Here is a 27,013-nt window from a genome sequence, read left to right as displayed (position 1 = left end):
CCATATGTTCTTGTTTGAATTAAAATTAAAAAAATGGGTAGTGTTGTGATATAGAATCCAGTGTGCTCATTTGTACATTGCTGCTTCTCTATATCTACAGTTCAAGAGGACCTTGATAAGTTTTACTAAACACCCCTTTAGAGACCAGAGTAGTCTAGTGGTTTTGTTTCATCCCAGTGATTGAGCTATTCCAGGCTTGAGAAAAAACAATCATGGTTTCACATAGTTGGTTTTTAATAAGAACTTGTGTAGAAGCATGGGTATCAACTTACAATGTATTTTTCCACTGAGAATGACAATATGTTGAGGGGAAAAAGCAGTTAGTGTAACCTGTTTATTTTGTTTTTTTCAGTGCAGAATATGGACGAAGAAAAAGAAATGCTTTTAGAATACAAGTTGAAAAAGGTAGTTCTGTTAATATTAAGTCCAAGACGCCAAATTCTTTGATTACACTTTGACCGTTTTCTTAACATGTTTGAACTTTTTCTTTCAGTGTTTGGAATAATCAGTAATGAAAAAGAACGTGAAGATTTAGCAGTTTTAGAAGCTGAACATGTGGCAAAAAGAGCAAGACAACAAGAGAAAAATGAGTAAGAAGAATTTTTACCATTAGATTACTTTAATAATGCCACTAGTATTATAATTTCTTTAAAGCTTTCTGTCTTCATATTGTTAAATTTTGCTAGTTTCAAGGTTACAGATAGATCCTTGATTTCCCATAGGCTTGTCTTCGTCAGAAGTTACCTGTAGTTAATGGAACCACTTTTTTCGCTGAAGACAAGCAGATACTAGAGCCAATCATGATTTCTCTGTTATGGGGAACATACAGCCCTGAATTAGTGGATATCCTTGGGGCTTCCTTCATAATTTTCCACATAAGGCCCCAGTTCTCATGTGATTCAGTTCCTTTGTTTTGTTCTTAATCTTTCTTGGGTGCGAGAGATACTAGCTAAATCTGAGAGACAAAACGACAAGACAGGCTATTGAGAATAAATCACTATTGGGTATGAGATTAGAATTAAGATTTCCTTACTCCTAACCCTGTGCATAGTCTCACAGAGCATTCTGGTTTCTCTAGCCTGTGATAGATATTAAGGGTCTCATGGGAAATTAGGACATTGTTATCAGAAGGACTAGTCTAGTTCAGCAGTGATTTGCTACTACTTCCCTTGTGCCAGCATTGGTGATTGTGTGATCTCTTGGTGAACTCAGTCAGATTGATCCTACATCACTTTTTTTTTAGGACTGTCTTTCAGACAGGTTGCCAAGTTGATCCAACTCATCACAGATTTGGAAAGGATGCATTTTTTTAACTCTTCATAGCAGTAAATTTAGAGCATGCAAGTCAGGAATTTTTCTCCAGTCTTAGGCTACATATCATGGCTGTGGGGAATCATGTTGTGGAAATTGCATTTGTTTTGTTTTGTGGGTGTCTCACTTGCAGTTCTGCTCTGATACATTAATAGTTTTTGTCTTCCTTCCATGTAAAGGACTGCAGGAAGTGCCACAGATGACTCTGATTGTGATGATTATCCAGAAGATCTAGTAAGTTGTATTTTATTATGATTGTTTGTATTTGCGTAACACATGATTCTGTGTTGTGAAATTGCAGTGCACTTGGAGAGTTTAAAAGTAGAGGTGAAGATGAGGTATAGCCAGAGTTGGCAATTCCAACTGAGAATCTATATAGCTAAAAGGAGGCTATTTTCTGAAGAAAAAGGAAGAACCTGTGGTGGGGAATAACTTTTGAGGAAAGCACACAGGGGGCCTGAAAGACTTGGCTATCAAATGAATGAAATGAGTGGAGGAACTGACATATCTGACTATTACTAAAAGACGTGACTGTCAATTAACATGGGTCATTTCAGGGTAAATTGCAAAGACTGCTGCCTCTTCAACCAGCAGATATAGTTTTATATGCAGTCATTTGATTTGCAGAGGAGTGGGTTGGAAGATGCATGACTACTTTCTCCGGCAGGGATAATGCTAAATGATGTTTATGAAATAGTTTTCATTGGCCTCTTAATATAAATAATCCAAGTTATAACCTATATATTTTCTTTTAAAATACATTAATCTGCAGTCTACAAATCACATGAACAGTTCCCTGCTGAGCTTATACAAGAAAGGAAATCCTGATTCTGTTCCAACCACTCCAAAAAATGAACCAATGGAAACCCCCTGTCCTGTTCAAATAGCACCTCAAACAAGCACCGTCTCACCAGGGACAAGAGTTGAAACACGCATCTCGGAAGGGGGCTGGTTCATTGATAAAACGCCATGTGGAAAAGACTTTTTCATCGACCTTTCTGAGGATGGAGAAGGAGATGAGAAGAAACTGATTTTCGAGGTATTGTGTTTTACAAACTCCATGTGATTTAAGTATCAAGTATGAATATAATTTCCTGTGTGATTTGACAGGCTTTTGAAGGGTGATACTAAAACCAAAGGGACTGTCTGTCTTTCTGGATTTTTAAAATATATTATTTTTATTACAAAAACACATGCTGTGTTTAAAGATAGTGAACATGTTAAATAGAAGGGAAAGATTGGCTTAAGCCCAGGGGAGTACTTGATTTTGGCTTGGTTTCTGAAGAAGAAAGGGCTTAACCCATTTTTCTGCTGTGTCAGAAGTGATTTTTGAACCTTCTGGCCCATTTCAAGCATTTTTGTATGGGAGGTAAAAAGTCACAAAATCATCAATTTCCTCCACATTTTTTGAGGAAAATGTAGTGCTCAGTATTAGGGAGACCCAGATTAGTGCCCATACTAAGACAAAGATAAGTGGAACTTAGCTGGTATTTATTCCATGTGCCTGTGACCAGCCTAACTAGTCAGGAAGCGTGTGGCTTGCTGTGGTCACCATAGCACGAGAGCCATAGCATGTGGTCTCCCTTAGCCCGTGGTTAAGTCTTAGTGAGCCTGGGGAAAGCTGAGGTTTTTTGGATGGACAAGACTTGGGGAAGTTGAAAGGAAATTGCATTGATTTATAAAGCAGTTAAAAATAGATCCTATTCTGCATCCAGAGATATTGCCCATTTTGTGATCCCCTCCTCCCCCCCATTTTTTTTTTTCTTATTTAGAAAGAAACAACTTTGTTTAGCTGTTGAAAGCTTTCCATTTATGTATGGGAGATAACATTTATGGTGTTAACCAGACATTTTGGCAGGATGCTCTTTTTTTATGTGAAGGAAGAACTACATTTACATCTACTTTTCTAATGACACAAAATGCTTACTGAATAGGCAGATTTGACAAATTATCCCTTTATCCTGGTAGTACTGCACCCTCTTATATAGAGAAATTGAATAAAAGGGAGATCTTCAAATTGTAAAATGTTTGCAATACCGTATTCTAAAAAAAAAAAAAAACCAAACCCAAAAACCAGCAAAAAACCCCACAAAAAAATCCCCTCCAAAAAAAGGTAAAAAAACCCAACTTTCATCATTGAACCTCTTTTTATTTCTTTTCTCCTGTATTAGTCCTTTTCTTACATGCAGTTAACTTGTGTCGGCACTGAATAATATTTTCTTACAGCCACTCATGACTTACTAGTAGTAAAAATTGTTTCCATTGGAGTAAATACATTGATACAGTTTTATTCATCCCCCAAGTGGATTGCTCTATGATATGCAAATAACTGGTGTCTGATTTTGGCTAGTGGTTTTGGGGTTTTTATGGGGGTTTGTTTGGGGTGTTTTTGCTTATAAGTATGTACTTTTAGGAAAAAAGTGACTGGCATAAGTAACCCTTTAAAAAAAAAAAAAGGCAAATCCTAAGTAAAAAAAAGCTTTTCTACAAAAAGAAGGGGTTAAATTCCTGCTTTGCTTGTCTTTATTCATATAATGTGTGTAAGTGAAGCGGGGCACTAGTGAGGCCGCACCTCAAATACTGTGTTCAGTTTGGGGCCCCTCACTACAAGAGAGACATTGAGGTGCTGGAGCATGTCCAGAGAAGGGCAACGAAGCCGGTGAAGGGTCTGGAGCACAAGTCTGATGAGGAGTGGCTGAGGGAACTGGGGTTGTTTAGCCTGGAGAAAAGGAGGCTGAGGGGAGACCTTATGGCTCTCTACAACTGCCTGGAAGGAGGTTGTAGAGAGGTGGGGGTCGGTCTCTTTTCCCAGGTAACAAGTGATAGGACGAGAGGAAATGGCCTCAAGTTGCACCAGGGGAGGTTTAGACTGGATGTTAGGAAATTTTACTTCACTGAAAGGGTTGTCAAGCATTGGAATAGGCTGCCCAGGGAAGTGGTGGAGTCGCCATCCCTGGAGGTATTTAAAAGGCGTGTAGATGTGATGCTTAGGGACATGGTGTAGTGGTGGACTTGGTAGTGTTAGGTTTATGGTTGGACTCGATGATCTTAAAGGTCTTTTCCAACCTATACGATTCTGTGATTCTGTGATCATAGACACTTACACATTTTGTTCTTTTAAGTATTTGCAGAAATTCACTGACTTGGAAGGTTTTGTATATATAATTCTGTTTTTATGCTCTAGAAATCAACAGAATGTTCTGTCTTGGAGAGTGAAAGAAAGAAGACAAAGGAGAAGAGGGCAAAAAGAAAAAAAGAAGAATTTCCAGATGTAGATGGAGAAATTGATTCCATCTTACTTAAAGGGAAAGGTGAGAAGTTATTTTTGGTGTGCTGCTCCAAACAAAGAGATGGTATTTGACTGTGGAATCCGTTACCAGAGAAGTGTTTTCTGAGGTGCAGAGAAGTGACCTTGAGTGTGTTGTTAAGAAATTTAGCCTTAATGTTGTACTAAAGAAAATATTCCAGTCCTGTGTCTACTACCAAAAAATAATACAACTCCATGTACTTAGCTAATTGTTTAGACTGAGTACTTTCTTGTTTGGTGTTAGCAACTGCTATTATGCCATGTCTAAATTTGCGTGACTTTTCCTCCTTAACAGTTAGAAGTAAGGGACCAGAGCTTTACCACCCTTTGGTGAAGTTTGAGGATGTAGGAGGCAATGATGAAACTTTAAAGGTTAGTTAAAATTTTATTCGTGGGATACAGAATGCACTGAATAAAATGTTGCATGAAAAATGACAAAGAAGAAATCTGGCAGAATTCGTCTGCATGGCGCTGGGAATAGCTGCTTATACCAACAGCAACAAAGTTTTGTGTTGGTTTTTTTTTTCCTTTCTTTAATCTTTCTGAAAGCAGTCACTGAAATTACATTAATAAACAGAACTTGCTTTATTTTGGCCTGTCTATAATGTCAGCAATCTATAATACTAATTTCTGCAATTTAAATGGAAGTCTCTCTTGTTCTTAACAGGAAATATGCAAGATGCTCATTCATGTCCGTCATCCCGAAGTCTATAACCACTTAGGTGTGGTTCCACCTCGTGGTTTTCTTTTACATGGACCACCAGGATGTGGAAAGACACTACTTGCACAGGCAATTGCTGGGGTGAGATAGCTTTAAATTTACAGTTTCTTCTTTTTCTGAATTATATTTAGAGAGGCAAAAAAATAATCCTCCTCCATGATAGACTAGATCTTTTCCTCTTTTTTATCTCTTTTCTCTCCTTCCTATCTTAGTCTAAAGTATACTCATCTTCACTTCCTTTGTTTAAATTCCATCTGAATCTGTGCTTGATAGAACCGCATATATGAAGAGCAGACATAGTGACAGGGTTTTATGTTTGACTTAATTGTTGGCATTCCCAGGACAGCAATATAGGCATCGGTATTGAGAAGGCTATAAATGGAAGATACTTTTAGTTAAATTTGCCATAGTGTTTTGTTTTAACTCTGGACTCAGCCTTACCATCTTTTATGAGGCATTACATTCATTCTATTGGATGGCATCTGTTAAACAGGGATTTCTGAATTCCGGAACTGGATGTTGCCTTGCCTGTGTCAAACTAATGATGTCGGAGCATGTGATGTTATTGGTGTTAATAGTTTGGTGTATGGTGAGGCTGCTGTGCTGCTATGTGCCTGTTTTGGATATAAATCTAGGGGCTGTTTTAGGGGTATTCAGTGATAACCATGGACATTTCTTTTCCTTTAATACAGTTGTTCCTTAAATGTCACAGATTATAACCTTAAATTTAGATACACGTAAATGATGAACTTTTGTAGTGCAGATTTTATCTTTGAAAGAAAATACTGATGTTTATTCCTTAAATGTTGGTTAGACCCTTCTGACATTATGTTTCAAATGTTTTAATTAAAAGGATTTGGTTTTTTTCTTTTTAATGCCTTACTGTAAAAGGTACCCATTGAATGAATCTGTGATATTTAATATTTCAGTGGGTATTTGTATCCTGGAAGGGTACTAAATCTGGGGAAAGAAACATGACACAAGTGAAAAAATTTCAGAGATGAGATGAATTTAATGATGACTACTTAAATAATTTTTCTTAAATAAGAGATTCAGTAGTGGTATTTAAGGCAAATTATCTGCTCCAAACCCCAGGCAGTGTCTCTGGTGGCCTTGATTTGTATGAATTAGGATTTTTTTTTTTTTTTAATGTTGTTCAAAGAGCTTGAAATAGGCTGCAACTACCTGTAACACTACTGTGTTACAGTCTATGAAAGTTACAATTTTATTTATTTATTTTTAGTAGTAGAAAACCTTGAGTGTGAGCTTTACAAGTATCTTTTTGTACGGCCCTGCTCAAATATTTCTGGAGCAAGACTAAGGGAACCACACCTGGTGGGGATCTCTGCCACACTGCTAAGCAATGCTTTGTTACAGATGGAAATGGACAATTTTCTCAAGAAGGGAGCCCAAGCATGAACTGAAGTGTATGCGTTGTGAAGGACTGGGGACGAAGGTGCAAAGCTATTTGACAGTGCAGTCATTCTCTAACTGAATTAGGGAAACCTGGTTTTGTATCCATTTCTGTTCACTTGGCCAAATGGCTCAGATCTGTTTTAAATTGGAGGATGCTACTCGTCTTTTAAAAAAGGTCTTTAAGATTTAGTCTTGATTACATAATGTTTGGGTGTAAAAGATGCTGTATTGGAAAATATTTGTCCTCTAGGACAGCCAGCATTTCTAACCTCTGGGTATATCATCCAATGTTCATTGTCTCTTTCAGGAACTTGAGCTCCCGATGCTGAAAGTGGCAGCAACAGAGATGGTGTCTGGAGTGTCAGGGGAATCTGAGCAGAAACTGAGGGAATTGTTTGAGCAGGCTGTGGTGAGACACCCATTGGAAATAACACTGTGAATTGTTTGTCCTTTTCTTTGTAAAGATTCATACTTTGTTGCTGTGGTTTGAATTTGAGTGAATATTAGTGAGTGAATCTTTATACTGCTGCACACAAGTCATAGTGTCTCCCCTTCTGTGACCAGAATTCCATTGTACTGTCATGCTGTTACAGAGCACAAAGATTACTATTCTGAAATCTTGACAAAAGTTAGTTCATCATATCAATGTAGAGAGCAACATAAATTATTTACCTATTTGGAGCTGCTTGGCTTGATATATAAAAATAAAAAATATGTAAGAGCAGTTCACTGTGCTTTTTTGTTACAAGGTTTTTTTGCTGTTTTTGTATGGCATGGAATTTGAGCAAATGTGAGAGACTTAAGACTTTAAGACTTAAGATAAAGTAAGAAATTTGGGACAAATATCATAAGAGCAGGAGTCAAGTTACAGTTGAAGTCCTGCTTTGGTGTGACTTCCAGACTTAGTAAGAAGCAAAGAGAACCAGGCAGGTTGAGATAATTTTAAATTAAACAAATGCTTATTTTTCTTTTTTTAGTATGTGGCTAATGTTTTATTTAATGAGGACAGTTTTCTGTTCCTGACCTCTGAGAATATTCTGGTTTTCCAACTTTACTCCATTTTTCTACTGACCCCCACAACTGTATATAGGTGTTTAGAATATATTCCTGTAAAAAAGAGTACTAAACAGGGCAAAAAGATTGACTGTGAAGCTGCTAGATTATTATGTTTCCAGTTCATGCTACATTTTAATTTTTAGAAAGTCTTGTTAAGATGTTGTTTAGAATAAAATTAAGTAAGTGATCGCACAGAGTTTTTAGAAATTACATATCTATTGTACGTATAGTGATTGAGGGCAGGTTGCTATAAAAGTTATTTTTGAAGAAATTAAATGTATTGCATAAAATATGTTTAAAATCTATTGCCTTTCTTGTAGTCCCTCACATTCACTTAAGTAGCTTTTCCACTCTGTTTTTTGTACCAATTTTTGTTCAGGGGAAAAAGACATAGTTCCACTACACATCATGCATGTGGCTTAGTTACGTTTCCCCCCCCCCCTCTGTCAGCGGAAAAGTGAATGACAACTAGATGGCGCAGTTGCTACCTGATAACACAGAATGCATGGGGTTTAAAATACTTTTTTTTATATGATTCTAGTGGGTTTTTTAAGATAATTCTAGTGTTTTCCTTGAGTATTCCTTTGCACTACTAGTGCTTTTTGAGAATATTAATAATCTTATGTCAGTTGAACACTATTATTTTCTATTAGTTACAATAGTTATTATTCTATATTAGTGTTGGCTTTTTATGAACATGAAGTATGTGGAGTTTTAGAACACTTGTAGGAGTTGCTTATTGCTCATTTTTACTCTTTGAGCATGGTCAGGCTCTGTACTAATCTTAAAGGTGGCAGATCATTTTTCATGACTGCCTCCTGCTCCCTTTGTTTCATTATGTGTGTCAGTAATACTAGCTCTTGAAATTCCACAGCTCTAATGTCACTAACAAAACAAACAAAAAACAAAATCAGACTTTTCTTGTCTGATTTTCTTTTTTGGACTTAAGCAAGTAAGCAGTTGCAATGGAATATTTATGGAAAACATGAAGCAATATAGAGGTACATTTATTTAAACAATATATAGAGACATTTTGAATCTCATGCCTTAATTATTTCATAGGCTCAGCTTAGCACGGTTTCGTAATTTGGTGGCTCTCCAGATAGTCAATAAGAACAACAGAATTGTTCTGGGACAGGTCGATTGTGCAGCAGACTTAGAGTAATAATTATAGGCCAGAAAATCTGAAAAAAATCTTTCTATCTTGTAATACAGTATGTCAGTGTAATTTTGTAATTATTAATATTTCTTGTTCCTAGTCCAGTGCACCATGTGTCCTTTTCATTGATGAGATTGATGCAATCACCCCAAAAAGAGAAGTTGCGTCAAAGGACATGGAGCGGAGAATTGTTGCTCAGTTCCTAACTTGTATGGATGGTCAGTTTCAGGAACATCTGTACTAAGCTAAACTTTCTAATTATCAGGCTCACTGTGTGCTTCCATTCAGTAGTGAGTTGTGGTTACTTTAGTGGAGATAGTGGTGGTAATTTTTTGGGTTTTGGCACAGTTTACCTGGGGGGGGTGGGAAGATTCTAATAAATTTGAGGGGATGTTACTACACTATTTTCACAGTGGTCTATACAGCATTATATAGGCCTGTCTGTTGTATAAACAGACATAATGGGGAAAATGGTTCAAATGTCATTTGAAATGCTTAATTTTGGTTGATTGTGCAAAATGCAAACTCTAGGTAGTAGAAATAAGGATGAACAGCAGTTTAGTATGACTGTTGGTTAGTTTCTGTCGGCTGTTTTGAGTATTATTGTGTGCTGCGGAAACAGAGTCACATAGATATCAGTACAAAGTTGAGATGGTGAGTATGAGTACTAACTTCCTTCCTTCCTTCCTTTAGACTTGAATAACGTGGCTGTCACTACCCAGGTCCTTGTTATCGGAGCAACTAACAGACCTGACTCACTGGACCCTGCACTGAGGCGAGCTGGGCGATTTGATCGAGAAATTTGTTTAGGGATCCCAGATGAAGCGGCAAGAGAAAAGTATGTGTTACAAAGTTTAAGCTTCTTTTTGATTAATTAATAAATAAGGAAATAATGTGTAAGTAAACATAGAAATTAAGGAAATGGTACTTTATTGTGTTTAGTCCTATTTGTGCCTATACACACCTATGGATCAGCACACACTGAAAAGTGCAGAAGACATTAAGTGTGCATCTACTCTTTGTGTTGGTAGCTGTGTCTACATTTGGGGTGGTTTCCTTTCTTGTGTGCAGATCTGCTTTTAGCATTATGTTAATGGGTTTTCAAGTGCCTTAACAGTATAGATGATGGAATTAAATATATATTTTCTGTTGTTCAGGAAGTTAACATTCTGTCTTTGGTGCTCCCTATGTAACTATTAAATTAGGAACATAAATTAAGTATAGCCTGTTTGTTAGTCCTCTCAAGCACATACCTTAAGCAACAGGCCTACATTCTTCTGTTCCATTCCTTGTGGAAATACACTAGTCCAGACATTAAGCTGAGCTGCAGTCATCCTGTTTTGTGTAACTGGCTGTTTTTATTCCAAAGATCCGTGACCATTAGACTAGATTAAAAAAAAAAAAAAAACCCAAACTTTTTTTATGAAAAAGGAACTGCGACTCATTTCCACAACAGCAGAAAACACAGGAAGGGAAGTGTGAAAACAGTTGTGGCTTATCTTATTACGGGAAGGGAAGGAAAGAAAGGTTAAAGGATAAGTTCCTTCTAGCTCAACTAATCTTACTTCTAGGTTGAAAAAGCAAACTGTTCTGCTTGCTGCCTTGCTCACTTTGTGTTGTCAGCACTACTGGCCACTATTCCCCCTCTTCTGACTGTGCCTCCAATTTTTTTTTTTCTTCTTCCTCCAGATCTACAGCCCTGTAGCAATTATGTTCCTCTTGGTTGTAGGAACACATGCAAGTGGTTAGAGGTAGAACTAAGTGTGGAACTAAGAGGTAGAACACAAGAGTGGTGGTGAGTGGAGTTTACTCCATTTGGCGGCCGGTCACAAGTGGTGTTCCCCAGGGCTCTGTGTTGGGGCCAGTTCTGTTTAATATCTTTATCAATGATCTGGACGAGGGGACGGAGTGCACCCTGAGTAAGTTTGCAGATGACACCAAGTTGGGCGGGAGTGTTGATCTGCCTTGAGGAAGGCTCTACAGAGGGACCTGGACAGGCTGGATCAATGGGCCAAGGCCAACTGTATGAGGTTCAACAAGGCTAAGTGCCAGGTCCTGCACTTGGGCCACAGCAACCCCATGCAACGCTACAGGCTTGGGGGAAGAGTGGCTGGAAAGCTGCCCAGCAGAGAAGGACCTGGGAGTGTTGGTCGATAGCTGGCTGAATATGAGCCAGCAGTGTGCCCAGGTGGCCAAGAAGGCCAATAGCATCCTGGCTTGTATCAGAAATAGTGTGGCCAGCAGGACTAGGGAAGTGACTGTCCCCCTGTGCTCGGCACTGGTGAGGCCGCACCTCAAATACTGTGTTCAGTTTGGGGCCTCTCACTACAAGAAAGACATTGAGGTGCTGGAGCGTGTCCCGAGAAGGGCAATGAAGCTGGTGAAGGGTCTGGAGCAGAAGTCTTGTGAGGAGTGGCTGAGGGAACTGGGGTTGTTTAGCCTGGAGAAAAGGAGGCCGAGGGGAGACCTTATCGCTCTCTACAACTGCCTGGAAGGAGGTTGTAGAGAGGTGGGGGTCGGTCTCTTCTCCCAGGTAACAAGCGATAGGACGAGAGGAAATGGCCTCAAGTTGCGCCAGGGGAGGTTTAGACTGGATATGAGGAAATTTTACTTCACTGAAAGGGTTGTCAAGCATTGGACCAGGCTGCCCAGGGAAGTGGTGGAGTCACCATCCCTGGAGGTATTTAAAGGACGTGTAGATGTGGTGCTTAGGGACATGGTATAGTGGTGGTCTTGGTAGTGTTAGGTTTACGGTTGGACTCGATGATCTTAAAGGTCTTTTCCAACCTATACGATTCTGTGATTCTGTAAAGAGTTGACTGATGAGAGTTCCAATTCTGATATTTCTTAGCTTCATGTTAAAAATATGCTATTCCCAGAAATAGCACTGTTTCAAAGGATACGAGTTGTGAATGTGAATCTCTACATAGTGTGTAGAGATTGTTCGCAAGTTAGAGTGTAGTCACATTGGTTCATATTATTGTTTCGTACAGTTGTTTGTATTTGTGTTCCTGGAGGTGTAGGCTTACAGGAACTGCTGATTTTATTTTCTTTTTTAAATTATCCCCTTCCTCCTCTCCCCCCCGCCCGCTTTGTTGGGTCAGGTTGGGTTTGGAGTGGTTTTTGTTGGGGGCCTCTGTTCTTTCTTCTTTTTTTTTTTTTAATAAAAGGGTCATATAGAAACAGAATTCCTTATAGTGTGCTGATTTACCACATTTATCAGTCTTGCTGAAGGCATGATTTGAACTGCTTAGGTGTGGTTCTACAACCTTACGGGGGTGGAGTAGGATGAGAAGGTGTACCTGGAGATCTTGCTTTACTTGCAGTGTTTTCTTGTGCATGTATGAAGCACATGAAGGAAAATAATATATGTAGGACACAAATTCGGAATGAGCCATTTACAGTTCTGAACTTTTTACACTTTGAGTCACTTGATTAGCTACAGCTGTTGTCAGACAGGTTGAAAAATTCTTGAGAACATAGCTCATATCACTGATAAAGATTTAAATGAGAGATTATGGAACTTGTTAGTGGGGGAGGCAAACAGATGAAAGATTATAATTTAAGAGTTTTGAATAGTTTAATAACTCATTCTTTTCATAACTTTTCTGTAGTTATGTTACTTGATCTGGAAATAATTTAAACTAGTTTTAACTGGAACTAGAAAGTATGTTAATGATCTTCACTTCTTTGGTTTGTGCTGCCTTTTTAAAGTATTTTCCCAATGAAGTGATATTTTGCTGTTTTAAACAAGTTGATTTGATCCCTCTGCTCAGAGTTCTTCAGCACCAGTACTTGTGCAGTGACATTGGCTTTTGTCTTTTTCTTTTGACTATTCATGTAGCTTTCATTTGTCCTTGGCCTAGAAGAACAGCAGGAAGTCTTGGTGGACCTTGAAGGAGGTTTTTAAAGCTTCAGCCTTGATACAGATTAAAAAAGCCTTGATACAGACACAGCCTTGATCCCATTAAAGAAAAAGTGTGAAGCGTAGCACTTCACTGTCAGTTACATAGAGCTGTTTTGTATTAGTGATGGAACTGCATAGGTAGGTGTAACTTTAGCTTTTGAATGAGGATGAGGTAAACACACGAGGTGTACACAAGCTGTGTGTTGCCTATTGGAAATTTTACTGGGGACGCAGGAAATATCTGCAGTTATATTCCACCGAAAATGGTAGGGGAAAGATACTGAAGATTAAAGGACAGAGCTCCTCACACAGTCTGATTTCCTTTGCTCCTTGCAGAATAGTTTGTTGTGGATTTTCTTCAATAAATAAATAAAAGTGGGATGGAACAGACAATGCAGGCTGAGGTTGTTGGGAATACAAGGCTAAATATCTCAGTGGATAACTTGTGTGCATCTCTGTGGTACACTCTGAGATCTGCTCTGTCAATTTTGAATCCTAAACTAAGGTTTAAGGAATCTATAATATTTAGATTCACCAAAACTAGCTTTTACCCACTTATTGACATTGCCTGGTTGATGCTGTCGGTTTTCATTTAAGAACTGAAAGGAAATATACAGCATAGTTTTGTGGGTTTCAGTGTTGGTTAATTCCTAGTTGAGTGAAAAATGTTCCCACTGTACTATTTCAGTTTATGTGGACTGAAAGAGACTTTAAATCAATGCTGGCTGTTTTATATGAAAATAAAAAAGCCACAGTTTCATCTTTATTTTGTTGTTCTTTTTCTCCCTACTTGATTAGAATTCTTCGGACATTGTGTCGAAAACTTAAGCTCCCGCAGTCCTTTGAATTTCATCATTTAGCACGACTGACTCCGGGTTATGTAGGTGCTGATCTGATGGCACTTTGTCGTGAGGCAGCTATGTGCACGGTGAACAGGGTCCTGATAAAATCTGAGAAGCAGAAAAGGAAACACATGCACACTGGAGGAAACACAGCTGAAGAAAGCATGGGAATAGGAACAGACATCCTGGTGGAAGAGGATACCAAACAACTAGAACTTCCTCCTAAGGTATTTGTTCCTTGAAGCATGTGCCTCTAATATCTTGAGAATTGAGCCATTTTATAGTTGCGAAAGTCATTGTTCATAAATCCTTAAACATCTATGGCCAACGTAATATTAACTTTAGATTTAGAAATACCAGTTCCTAAGCCAGAAGCTTAACTCCTAATGACCCATGTAATGGGTCTGAATAAGTGGCTCCCAAAACCCACACCTTCTAAAAATCATGCTGATGTTTTATACAAGGTGTGTTTTTTTCCTTGGGTTTTTCATTGTTGTTTGTGTTGTGTTGTTTTGTTTTGTTTTCTAGCTGACCAGAGGTTAAAATAGTGGCTATGTCTCTCTTCAAAAGTGTATTGACTGTAAGAGAATTGTAAGAATATCAGACTTGCACTGAGTTTTTACCAAGCTGTTTGCTGTGAAATATCTATTATGGTGCCTGGGGCTCTTCCCTGACCTGGTATAGTTACAGTTAGCCAAAGTCTACAAGTATTTATGCAGTCTACATTTTCCCTCCAGCTATGTGATTACTTGGGGTAAATTGCACGTGGTCTCTAGTACCTATAGCAAGTTTGAGGAAGAGGTATCTATCCAGTAGAGAAGTTGGGTTAGCAATGTGACTTGAGCTGCAGAGAGAGTACCTGTTAATGTGCAGTACAGCTGGAACTCTGTTGCAGAAAATAGCATTTCTAGTGCCAGAATTATTCTGTGGCCCAGGTAACATGCTGTGGTCAGTGAGCCAGAACATCTTTATATAGAAATTCTTGGCCCAGCTTCTCAAAAATTGGAATGTGTATGTGCCTTCATTATGTGTAGGCTTCCTAAAGATTTGTCTGGAGAAATAAAACAAAGTGGTTTCAAATCCACATTGTACTCAGATTCTGGTTTTAGAAGGGCTGTCAAAGAAAACTGTTGTTGTAATTAACAAAAACCAGTGTAAAAAGCTGTAGTAAGCCTTTGTACTAGAGTAATATAATCATACTGCATACCTCCCAGTGTTTCCTGGGGCCTGATGTAGCCAAAAGAAAGCGAGGAGGGGCAGGTAGTTGCAGCTTTTATCAACATCGCCATGATCAAAGGGGTTATTGAGAATGAGGAAGTCTAATCCTAACAGAGCCATATTTTGATAGCTGGCAGGAGGTTGACATAGTCTAATACAGGGTATTGTCATTAAAACCGTTATATTATGTTTATAATGGAAAAATAAACACACAAAACCTTTAAAAATCATTCACACAACTCAAGTAAACAAACCCAGTGGTCTCGGCTATTTCAGAGTTTCTCTTAATGGTTCTGTTAAGAAGAGGAGGGAGGGCTTAAAAGGAATATCAGGCATTATAAACACTTCTGTTTCTTTGTGGTCAGTTGTAGAGCTTAGTTGCAACAAATAGGAAGTGATACTTTTCCCGTTTACTGCTGTAGGAAAAATGTGGAAACCTAACAGAGTTTTTACAATTTATTTTTTTCCTCCCTCTATCTTATAATGAAAATCCTGGTATAGTTTTACTTGTGGTGTAGTATCAGTTTGCTTTGATACTGCCTTTCCATATTAGAACTGGGATGTATTTATGTTGTGAAGGTATAAAGTTCTTTGATCAAGTATTTTCTCAGATAGTTTCCCCAATAAGGAATTGATTGGGGAAATTGGAACGTACCTGCCTGGGGCGCTGTGGTCTGCGAGATGGGACAGTGTTAAAAAGCATTACCCTGTATCTCTATTCTGTTTGCCCAAACTTTATTAGGGCCTGGTTATAAAACCAGGTCTAATCAGCCTGAGGAAATGAGTTGATGACTTGAAATCAGATTATGTTAAATAAAAGTGTATAATCTAAAAGTGTGTGTTAAGAGTTTTAAAGGTTTATACGTAACTGAATATTCCGCAAATTACTGAAATTGTGCTGTTAGGCAGAGTTGTTCACTTTATCTTGAGAACAATTTCTTATTAAAACCAGAATTAATACATATAATTAATACATATTTTGGAAATTTCAGCATGGAAAGAACTTTCTCTTAATCGGTGTGGGAGAAGCAGTAGGAAGAATTTGAAGACAAAATACATGTGCTAGCTCTGTTTCTGTAGCATCTAAATCAAGATTGTAGTCTGTCACAAGCACTGAGTTAAATGTACCTAGTGCTTTCCTGGAACATTTTTATCATTAATGTTAATTTTTAACGTTACTTTACATATTTTATGTGTATTGTACATAACAATTTGTTGTATAGTAATTAATACTACAGTTGAAGAAAGTATTGCTTTGAGAAAGCCCTTAAAAAAATGGTTCTTAAAATCTAATCCCATGCATAATCTTTTTCTCTCCCTTTCCATGTACCCCAAGGATGAATTGCAGAGACTTTTGGATTTGCTGAAAAAGCAAGACCCCTTGCCTGAGGAGCAGCTGCAGAAACTGTGCATTGAGATGAATGATTTTATTGTTGCACTGTCATCAGTGCAACCCTCTGCCAAGAGAGAAGGCTTTGTCACAATTCCTGATGTGACATGGGCAGATATCGGAGCCCTGGAGGATGTTCGGGAGGAGCTGACTATGGCAATATTGGTATGTCTTAACCATACCTTCAAAGATTTTTTTTGCACTTCCCCCTATGCAGGAAACAAAACTATGCTTGTTTGGTTTTAATACTTATTTAAGGTATAATGTGCTGCCCATGAGTTCCAACATGCAATAAACTAGAAATTTTGCAACATCTTAATTTAAAATAGTCAGACTTCTATAACTTGCTTTCAAATTTGTTACAAGTCTGGTGCATGTATTTAACATTTCACTTACTGTATTCATGCTTTTAGTTTTCAGTATGTTCATTATTGCCGAATCTTAATGAACTTTGGTACGAAACTTTTAGAAATTCTAAAGTTTTGTACCAATAACCTTAGTTACACAGCTGCCACACAAAGAATTGAAGACTACTTAGCTGGAAGGTTAGCAGTCTTGCTGCCGGTCAGAGGGATACTTAACACTAACACTTTACGATGAGAACTTAGGTAAATAAAATCTTTGCCTCTGAATAATGATACTTCTCCCGTTTTGGGGTACTTATTAGTGCAAGATAATAAGATGCTGATCGACTGTTTATTCTTTTAGCCTCTAAAGAATCAGAATAAAGAACTTGCTTATGAATGATTTTTTTCATCCAACTGTAACTGAAATGAAAAGTTTCATGTTAGCTTTTTGTCACAGATAACTATGATAATTTCTCTTATAGGCACCTGTGCGAAACCCAGAGCAGTTTAAAGCTCTGGGCCTGACTACTCCAGCTGGTGTCCTACTTGCAGGGCCTCCTGGGTGTGGCAAAACACTGTTAGCTAAGGTAATACATTTTCTAAACATGTTTAAAAATACTGGAGAATCTTCTTGAAGTGGATGTTTTTATAGGAATGACTGAGTCCTGGTGATACTGCCTGAAGTTGGGCTTTTGCACCACTTCTCATCAGAAAATTAAATTTGGGCCTCTGTGCTAAAGTATTTGATTTTCTTGTCATAAAGTCACAATTTTGCTTGAATTGAGAGAGAATTACTGCAAAACTTGAAGGAATGAAGTTGGTTAAGAAGAAAGTAGCAAAGATGGGAAGAAACTATTAGATAACCACTTCTATGGAATATATCACTGTAACTAAATTATATATTTGGAAGTAGTCTACACTTTATTATATTTATGTATTTTTATTTATTATATTTACCTTACTGAAAATACTTTTGTTTTCCTTCTCCTCGAGCATTTCAGTTCTTATGGCCTCCCCATGTAAATGCAGATAATCATGAGAGTTTCTAGATTGTCACTCATCTTTGTCTTCAAATACTCTTATGTAGTTGAATATCTCTTTAACTCCCACTAATTATTGAGAACTCTTCAGCTAATATGGGGGAGGGGCGTGGGGTGTGAATCTGGAACACTACCTCATTAAAGAGAGAACACCTTGCTAAATTCCCCGCCCCCCTCCCACTCTTAATTGCACGTAATTATACTTTGTACTGTTTTCTATATTTTACAAACAGTTGATAACTATGTTCCTTCCCTTAAGTTTTTCATCGCTCCATGGACAGAACCAAATAAAACATGAAAAACATGTGGTTTATATATACATCTGTCTTTCCCTTTTTGATAGGCCGTGGCAAATGAGTCTGGACTGAACTTCATATCTGTGAAAGGTCCTGAACTGCTAAATATGGTATGCACTAATCATTGTGCTTTTGTTATTTATGGAATCTTGTCCAAAGTGTGGGGCAAGCAAAATTTCTGCTAATTACACAACTGATACTGGTGCAACTGGAGTTGCCTCATTTAACCTCTGCTTAAACTTTTTAGTAATGAAGTTGTTTATGTGAAAAGGAAAAAGCTATCTGGGTAGTTTAAGTATATATCCTGGTTTAAATTACCTGGCAGATGGAGCCTTCTTGACTGAAGTAGGATTTCTAGATGCCTGACTACATGCATCGTTGCTTTTATGTAGATGAGGAAAAAGAACAAAAATTCAAATCTACAGTGAGAACAATTGGTGATCAGTAACTGCAAATCAGCAGCTTTCACTAAGCAAAATAAAATTTTCAACTTTCAAGTTTGGAAATGTGTTTTGCCACTCATTTTAGCTTCTTAATGGAAGTTTGAAACCTTGAAAAGCAATGTGTTTTTTTAGTTGATCTCAAAGTGTTTTTTAAAGGTTTTAAATGTTAACAGATAAAAGTGCTGTAGTCTGAGTTTTTGAAGCACTGGATGTGGAAGTGTTGTAATACAACTTTGGTCCCTTTTAGAGTTAAGAGAATGTGTTGAACTGAGCAAGATGGCTGCGGCCCACATCTTGGAAGACCATGGCAGTTACCTATTTATCAGTAATGTGGAAACTAAAACCAAAATACTGGGTGTGATTATTCTTTTCCCAAACATTTGTTTTATGTGTACTTCAAGTACTGATACAGGCAGGAAATACAATTCTAAGCTAATGAGGAGCCCTACTTCCTTGTGGAGTAAAGAGAAAATGTCTGGCTGTGATTCAGAGACTGTGTTGAGACATAAATTGTATCAAAACATGTTTGTCTGGAAAAAAATTAAGTGTTTGCATTTACAACTTGGCAACCCCTGCCCCTGGAGTTTGCCATTCAAAGTGAAATTCTGGTTTACTTTTCAGTTCCCTACCTCCAACCCCCCTGTCTTCAGGGAACTACTATATGAACTTCAGATGTTCATTGTGTTCAAATTACTCACTGCATTTGTTTATGAACAGTTGAAGAACAACAGGGTCCTTAATGAAGATTGTTTTTGTTAATTCTCATCAGCAGAATGATGGCAAGTTAGATTTATTCCCCAGAAAGTAGGCATTCTATTAAACTCTGAATGTACTGCAAACTGTCAAAAGTGAGCTAGTGACAACTTGATCAGTAAGGAAATGGAGATAACAGACTGTGATCAGAAGTAAACTGGTTAGCAGGTTGCACTTCTTCCTTGCAAAGCACCTCAAATAGTGTTTAAAACGGTGATGATTTTTTTTCAAGCAAAATCTTCATGTCTTACACTGTTTCACTGTGATTTGTCATTTGTTTTAGTATGTTGGTGAAAGTGAACGTGCTGTACGTCAGGTATTCCAGCGTGCCAGGAATTCAGCCCCTTGTGTTATATTTTTTGATGAAGTTGATGCTTTGTGCCCTCGGAGGTCTGACCGTGAAGTGAGTCCATCTTAAAATATCTCCATAAATAAATTAGCTCAGTTGCAGGTTTTGTGGCATTGTGCTAGCAACAGAAGTACCTGGAAGGGTACTACGTTCAGTATCTCCCAAGAAAAACAATCCGATAGGCTTTCTCATATTTGAGGAAAAATATGTTGGTCAAATTTTATAAAGCTTAATACTTTTTTTAGTATGTTCATATTATTAGTTATTAGTATTAGTATGTCCACCTATTTATTAGTATGTCCACCTATTATCCATAGGTGGATTTATATTTTTGTATGTTTAAAATAAAACAGTAACACTTAGACCAACATTCTTCAAAATCATCAAGCAGTTTTACTGTATAATTGAACTCTTGTTCTCCAGCTCCTGTGCTTTCTCTCTCTCTGTCTCCCCAACTCTAGAATGAAATTCAGATTAAGCTATTGAGTTTGGTTATAGGATGTCACTACTATGGAGTTAACATTTAACCCTGAGTAGCTCACCTGCTGAAGCTGTTGTTTCAGAGGTTTAAATATTTGGGAACTTTTTTTCTTTTTTTTTTTTTCCTCTCCGCAAAACCTGAATATTGAGGAGTTCTGGGTGTTCTTGTTGAGGTAGACGTGCGAATGATTAGTATAAATATCTATATGTACTTCTTTAAGTGAGTCCTTCATTTTTAATGGGAAAGAAAAGGTTTGCCACATGTTAAAATGTGTGGCAGGTGTATAGGTAGCATGAATTTGGGGTGGAAACATGCTAAGAATATGATAGTAGACGTCCAGAATGCAGCTACATGGAAAGTGTGAAAAAGAAACTTTGAGTAGTATTTCAGGGCAGGGAGCTAGTAGATCTTTTGTTTCTTTTACTTTGAAATATTCACATTCCCACTGTTTCCTCAATTTTGTTGACAAATTTCTCCTTTTAAAGTCAGGAGCCAGTGTCCGAGTAGTTAACCAGTTACTCACAGAGATGGATGGTCTGGAGAATCGTCAGCAAGTTTTCATTATGGCTGCCACAAACAGGCCAGGTAAGGACCCCAAAATCATAAACAAGAGAAATCAGATGTCCTTGGTTCTCTTCTAATGAAATTATGTGTTCTTACATATTTGAATTCAATAACTAACCTTGTTCTGTACTTAAAATTACAGTGTCTCCTCAAATCCAAACCTTTTCTGATCAATTAATCTGTTCCACATTCTTGTGATAGTGTGAGATGAAGCAACCTCTTTAAAATGTGCCTTTAATTAGCACCTGATACCATTGCTGTAAAATGCTTTGAAAGACCTTTGACTTAATTGGACTTTGGATTATCTCCTTGCAACATAAAAGAACAAAAGATAACTAAAACATAAATTATATATTTTTTGCTGCTTGTATTGATTTTTCTATCTAAAGCAACCTTATCATTTTCTGCTATTTTTAATTTTTTCTTGGCTTGAGGAATCTGTCTCATGTTAAATCATTTTTCCATTTGCTTATCTTTTGCTTCCTGGGCTTCATGTTCCAAACTTGGTTCTCTCAGCCTGAAGTTATTCTGCTGTTCCCTCATGTTCTGTCAAGCTTTGATATTGACAGCTGTCTGTGCTCTCTTGCTGGCTTTTCAATTTTTGGTAGCTTTTGCAATTCCTGCAGCATCATCTTAGTTAATAAGCTAAACACTGACATCTACTTTACGAACATCATGTGTTTTACAACCAACTTTCTGCCTCTTTTTTTTTCTATTATGGAGAAGGCCTGTGTTTTTATATATAGCAAGAAACTTGTCTCTTCCTGAATTTGAACTCTATCTAGATGCTGAGAGTTAGAAGTAAAGGAATTTGTTGTCAGTATAGAAAGAAACATATGCATGAAGATGTCGCAATTCCTTGGTTATGAGCATTTTTCTGAATATTGCAACTGAAATTAAATACAGGGTTACTAGTCTATCTTGGTAAAACCATACTGGTGTAGGTACCAGCATTTTGGACAGAACCTTTGCACCTAGAGCACATATTTGGCAAATTACTTGTAACAACAAGACACAGTTAGTTGTTTCATACCTGTGCGTATTAAGTAAGGACAAGATGTAGAATTCTGATGAGAAATGGCTTAACAGGGAAAAATAGTAGCATAGCTACTTTGGATATAAATTGGAAGATGAGAAAGTTAAAATACTTGACAGATTGCTTGGATCCTATAGATTAAGAAAAAATTGTCCTGAAATCACCTAAAATAGGCAACTGTGAGGTGTTTTTGTTTTTTTCCCAACAGTCAAAAAATTTAAAGATTTTGAGGAAAATTTTCCTCTCTGGAATTTTTTGCACCATGTAGAAGACTGTTAAGCCTTCTACATGGTGAAGTATGAGCAGTAGATGCTTAAATCTGTATCTGCTTGTAGAAATTCTTTGATTTAAAGTGGTACGTTTTCATGGCATGAGCTTGATGATTCTGATCTATCTAATCCAATGTAGAAAAGAGAATAAGGTTATACAGTGTAGTGCATCTATATATAGATACAGTTGGATGTACCAAGGGTGTTAATACTAGTGTCATCAAGTTGCCTTGGGAAAGAGATCTCTCGCTAAATTAGTTATGCTAGCGCAAGTATTTATATCGAGCAGCCTTATTTGTTAGTGTTTCTCAAGGGCTTCATATCTAATTACTGATGACAGTAAACTCATCATTGTCTCTGACTGGTAGCTTGGGGTGTGAATTCCAACACTTTTGAAGTTGAGGAAACATCCAGCTTGACTTCCTGCAGTGCCACTTCAGGTGTACCACAGGTATACGTGGGGCGAATACTTCTAGGGCCAGTGTGTGTACGTGGCACTGTTCTGAGCTAATGACTCCTCTCGTAGAGGCAACTGAGTGCAAGTAGTTTAGTAGCTTTACAAGGGCCAATTTGAAGTAAATGTTGCTCAGGCGTTAATTTCAAGATACGAATACTTGTGTGTGGCAGGTTTGTCCTAATCCCCAGCTTTGCTGGGTTTAGATTTACACTGATTCAGTATTTGCTTATGGGTCTCATTTTCATGCATATATGCAATAGACATCTGTGTAATTGTTAATCCATCCCTTTATAAGCCTTACACTGGATGCAGTTTTACCATTATGTTGGTATAAAGTACCATTATGTTGGTATAAAGGCACAGTTGTTCCAGTGAGGTGTTAGCACCTGTGACAAGGTATTATTGTGAAATGGTGGTGTTTTGTATACTCCATGGCTGAAGACTGCCAAATTCTTTTTTTTATAATAACCTTTAAGGACTTGGAACACTCTAATTCCCATTTTGCCAAAAGGGCAGGCACAATAGATTGGTTCCTTTGTTTATCATGTACAGTCTGCAAGTGGTAATTTTTATTCTGGCAGTGCTGGAATAAGCCTTTGATCTGTCCTTAAAAGCAGGATATTAGAATATTTTTTGCACTTACTCAGTGACTTTGAAAGTCCTCTGTAGGTCTTTCTTGACTACTGCTAAATTAGCAGGGATGCAGTATTCCCAACTCAATCTCTTTCCACCTAAATGCAGAACTAATATCAAACTTTCTGAAGAGGATTAAACTTTTAAAGCACTCAATGTCATTAAAAAGAGAGAGAAAAAAAAAAAGAGGCAGAAATGTCATGTCCTCTTAGAAACTTTATGGGTCAGAATAATTATATTCTTTTTCAGTCTACTTCCTTCCCCAAATCCAAGACTAAATACTTAAAAAACCATCAAGCACTACTGTTAACTGAAGTCTGTAATTTCCCGCAATTCTCTAGTTACCAGTGTGAGTTTCAGTATTGGATACTGCTGCTTTCTACTCTTTTCTTACTTCGCCAGACTTTGAACATCTATAAACTTTTTAGAGAAATGCTGACCAAGGCATCAGCAGCCCTTTCCATGGGATCTAAGGAACTGTATGTAACCTGAGGAAACAGACAAGAAATCAGTGAAACACTACAAACTGATAGTGATTTAAGCTTGACATAAATTGTGATGATGTCTTTGCTTTTATTCATGGTCTTTTTCTCTAGCTTTTTAAAAATAATTCGTGCAAAATTCCCCTTCTACTGTTATCTTAGAGCATGGTCCTAGTTTCAGTGAGTTCTGTTTTTCTTTAGCAAGTTTATGTTAGCTTTCTAGAGCTATTCACCTGAACGACATGTTTTGAAACACAGTAAAAAAAATAATCTTCAGTCTCTGACAATAGTTACAGTTTTGGTTTGAGTTTTTTGTTTGTTATGTTTATACATGTTGCTGAATTAAAGGCAAGATAAGATCTAAGAAAAGCACCTAATATGTGAGGCATGGAACAATTTCTTTCATCATAGTTCTAATTCACACAAATTATATTTCTGCGTTTCACCAGCCCTTGAATGTTACGTATCTTTCACAGTAACTTTAGTGGAGTTCGTTTGTTGTGTAGGATCAAAGTTGTTAACTGCAGTGTTCATCTGGAGTCTCAGAAAACCTTTTAGGGTTTCATGGATGTACTCTAAATGTCGTCTTATGCAATTTTGCCAATTTGGAAAATGATACTACTGTTTTCTAACAACATAGCCAACACCATTGACTACATCAGAAAACCAAGACAGAAAATGATTAACTAGACATTTGTCTTAAAAGAAGTATATTCTCTCCATGAGACAACTGCTTGGAAAACAAGTGTTGTGTGTTACCACATTTCCATGTTTCACTTTCAAACTTGAGAGATAATAATAGGCTTTGAAAGAGGTATCTATGATAACTACCTTAATTTCATTAAAATGTTACATGTATCTAAAATTAGTTGACTCTTCTGTTTAGATAAGTTTTGAGATAATAGATATGGAGAGAACACTATGATTTATCAGGATGGAATGCTTTTGAAATTCCTAAAAGGGGAGCATTATTCAATTCTTTAAACAGATATGAAGTGCATCTAATGAGTGAGTTTGACCAATGAGTAAATACTAATTTCTGTGTTATGTGACTTCAGTTTTCAAGAACTTCAGGCCCAGGCTTGAACCAGCAGAGCGAAGTGAATTGACTTATAAGGAGGTGGGGAGTGTAGATCTGTGTGTTAAACTTTGGTATGATCTTCTCATTGTAAACCACCATTACTGCAGCTTATTGAGTTAGTATGAGTTGTGGTAACTCTTTGAACATGGGCAATGTAATCATTTACATACAAATGGATGAATGCATCTTTAGACCAGATCGCTACTTTGTATCATTGGACAAATAGCATGGCAAGTGCCATGTTCTCAGCATGCAAAATGGAAACAATATTTTCCATATCAAGCTTAGTATTTTCAAAGAGCTTTTGAAACTTTAGAATGGGGAAGTTATGAAGTACATGACGTTGTAATGCAATCCCTATTGAGAGTATTTGTTTTGATACTTGTAATTGATCTGTTGAGCAAACTTTGTCATCTCATCTTAATAATGTGGCAAGGCTTCCGTCCACAGAGACACAAAAACAGGAAAGTGCACTTATGCCAAAAGCAAGATAAAGTATCATATAGCACTATGGACAGACGTATAAGAAGTTTTTGTCTAGGCCTGCCATGGCAGGGATCTTGTTTAACCCTTGTTTTATCTGATCTGGATTAAATGAATATATCAAGTTCTTCCTTTTTTCTCACCATTCCTGTCACATCCACAGTAGCTGATTTTTGCCTACGTAGATGCCTCTGGCCATGACTGCTGTATCTTGGAAAAAAAATTGCTTTTGTCCAAGAAAAAGATAGCAGAGCAATTTTTAATGTATGCATCTCATTCTACTTTTTGTCCTTTAAGCATAGGTGAGAGAGTAACATGAACAAAACTATGCACATATTTAAAAAGTGAATCAAGACTACGCTGTGCTAGGATCAGGTAGCTGGAGTCTTGACAGAGTTAAGCAAACTTTTTTCATTTGTGAAAAAGGGATAGCTGTGCTTTCATGCTACTGTTTTGGGACTTGGGTGGGGGTGTTTTTGTTTTATTTTTTCTTCTGGACATCTCTACAGTAAGGACTAACAGCTTAACTTTTCCCAGTTCTTCACCTTTAATATACATGAATGCATGTAGTTTGTCCGTTAGCTACATGTTGTCAAGAGGATGTAAGGATTGTAAGGGTGTTGACAGCTTTATTTGGAGTCCTTGATAGTTTCCAGCTTAAGACTTAGGTGTAATTTTCAACTGTTACTTTTATATCTTCTGTGGGTGCTTTTGTGAGTTTGTTGTTCATATGACTGTAGTATGGGGGATATATATTATTAGAATCCCTTAGTGAAATAGAGCAAGTAATACCATAATTGTTTTTGGTAGATGGGGAAATGGGACATCAAGACGCATTTAGAAATATCATGCAGGCAGTTCATGCTGAAATATGGACGGGAGTTGAGGTCTTCCCCAGGTTATATGCCCTGTTTGTATCTGTTGTTATACCAATAGTCCTTAGTATTTATATCGTGACTTACTGTTTGTGGAAGTTCAGTATTGAAGCCTGTGGTGCTAAAAGGCTGCTAGACACTTCTATTACATTTAAGCTTTGAATGGTTTTCTAGAAACATTTGTGATGATTTTTGTTTTCTTACTTCTCCACACATAATAAAATTTGGAGTCTGTAATTCTTCCTGGGAAACAAATTCTGTACTTTGCAGCTGTATTTTGTGTTTTCATGGGTTCCCTATTTTACCATTCAGAAAATGAATATGTAGTAGAAATGCAAATGACCAGTAAAATTAAGTTTACATATGGGTGCTTATGATTGGCCCTATGTACTTGATATTCTTAATTTATCACTGTGCCTTTCAAGCAGATTCGCAATGGTTAATATGGGTAGAGTTCCTTCCAGTAGAACAAACTGGAAGCATTTTTTTTCCCATGCTATGAATTAATGTGGAATTCCTCACTTTGACCATGCTAGGTATGACAGTAAAAATGTTCTAGTACTGTATTGCCAAAGACAGAGTTGTCTTCATTTGTGAAGAGATGAAACTGGTATTTATGAGCCATCTTTGAGCAGATGCGGCTTAACTGTACTAGGTAATAGAGGCTCTTACTTGACAGAGATGAAACTATTTCAGTCCTCTATTTCAATGGTCAGAGCTTCACATCATGGCACAAATGCTTCTTTGAATCTAGGTACAAGTATGCATATATTCCTTCTCATGTGTATACTTTCCTAAGGGTGTATCTGATTTCTGGATAATTTTGTCTTTTTTTTTCTTTTTTTTCCCCTCCCCAAGATATAATTGATCCAGCTATCCTGCGTCCTGGTAGACTGGATAAAACACTTTATGTGGGTTTGCCGCCACCTGAAGATCGACTTGCTATTTTAAAGACCATCACCAAAGTGAGTATTTGGAAATAAATCCTTATGTTGAAGCTTGGTGGAATGATTTAATACAAATTAAATTGTACAGAGAATTGCAGGATCCTGTCTCATGAAACACATGAGGTCATAAAAATAAACCATCAGCCACAT

At 37.3% G+C, this 27,013-nt stretch overlaps 1 protein-coding gene across 1 annotated transcript in view; it reads left to right on the top strand.

Moving 5' to 3' along the window:
- The window catches only part of NVL (nuclear VCP like), a 42,819-nt gene that overhangs the window by 2,895 nt on the left and 12,911 nt on the right, over positions 1–27,013 (top strand). The window contains exons 3-19 of the mRNA XM_075496499.1: positions 353–405; positions 494–590; positions 1,491–1,545; positions 2,084–2,350; positions 4,496–4,622; positions 4,914–4,990; positions 5,286–5,420; positions 7,063–7,164; positions 9,071–9,188; positions 9,664–9,808; positions 13,676–13,946; positions 16,274–16,492; positions 17,157–17,261; positions 18,058–18,120; positions 19,490–19,609; positions 20,522–20,621; positions 26,775–26,881. Of these exons, the coding sequence (XP_075352614.1) occupies positions 353–405; positions 494–590; positions 1,491–1,545; positions 2,084–2,350; positions 4,496–4,622; positions 4,914–4,990; positions 5,286–5,420; positions 7,063–7,164; positions 9,071–9,188; positions 9,664–9,808; positions 13,676–13,946; positions 16,274–16,492; positions 17,157–17,261; positions 18,058–18,120; positions 19,490–19,609; positions 20,522–20,621; positions 26,775–26,881 (2,161 nt within the window). The remainder of the gene's footprint in view (positions 1–352; positions 406–493; positions 591–1,490; positions 1,546–2,083; positions 2,351–4,495; positions 4,623–4,913; positions 4,991–5,285; positions 5,421–7,062; positions 7,165–9,070; positions 9,189–9,663; positions 9,809–13,675; positions 13,947–16,273; positions 16,493–17,156; positions 17,262–18,057; positions 18,121–19,489; positions 19,610–20,521; positions 20,622–26,774; positions 26,882–27,013) is intronic.

This window comes from Mycteria americana, chromosome 3 (assembly GCF_035582795.1).
Source record: "Mycteria americana isolate JAX WOST 10 ecotype Jacksonville Zoo and Gardens chromosome 3, USCA_MyAme_1.0, whole genome shotgun sequence".
Classification (NCBI taxonomy): Eukaryota; Metazoa; Chordata; class Aves; order Ciconiiformes; family Ciconiidae; genus Mycteria; species Mycteria americana.
Note: the sequence above shows the minus strand (reverse complement) of the source record. Positions and strands in the feature narration are given on the sequence as shown.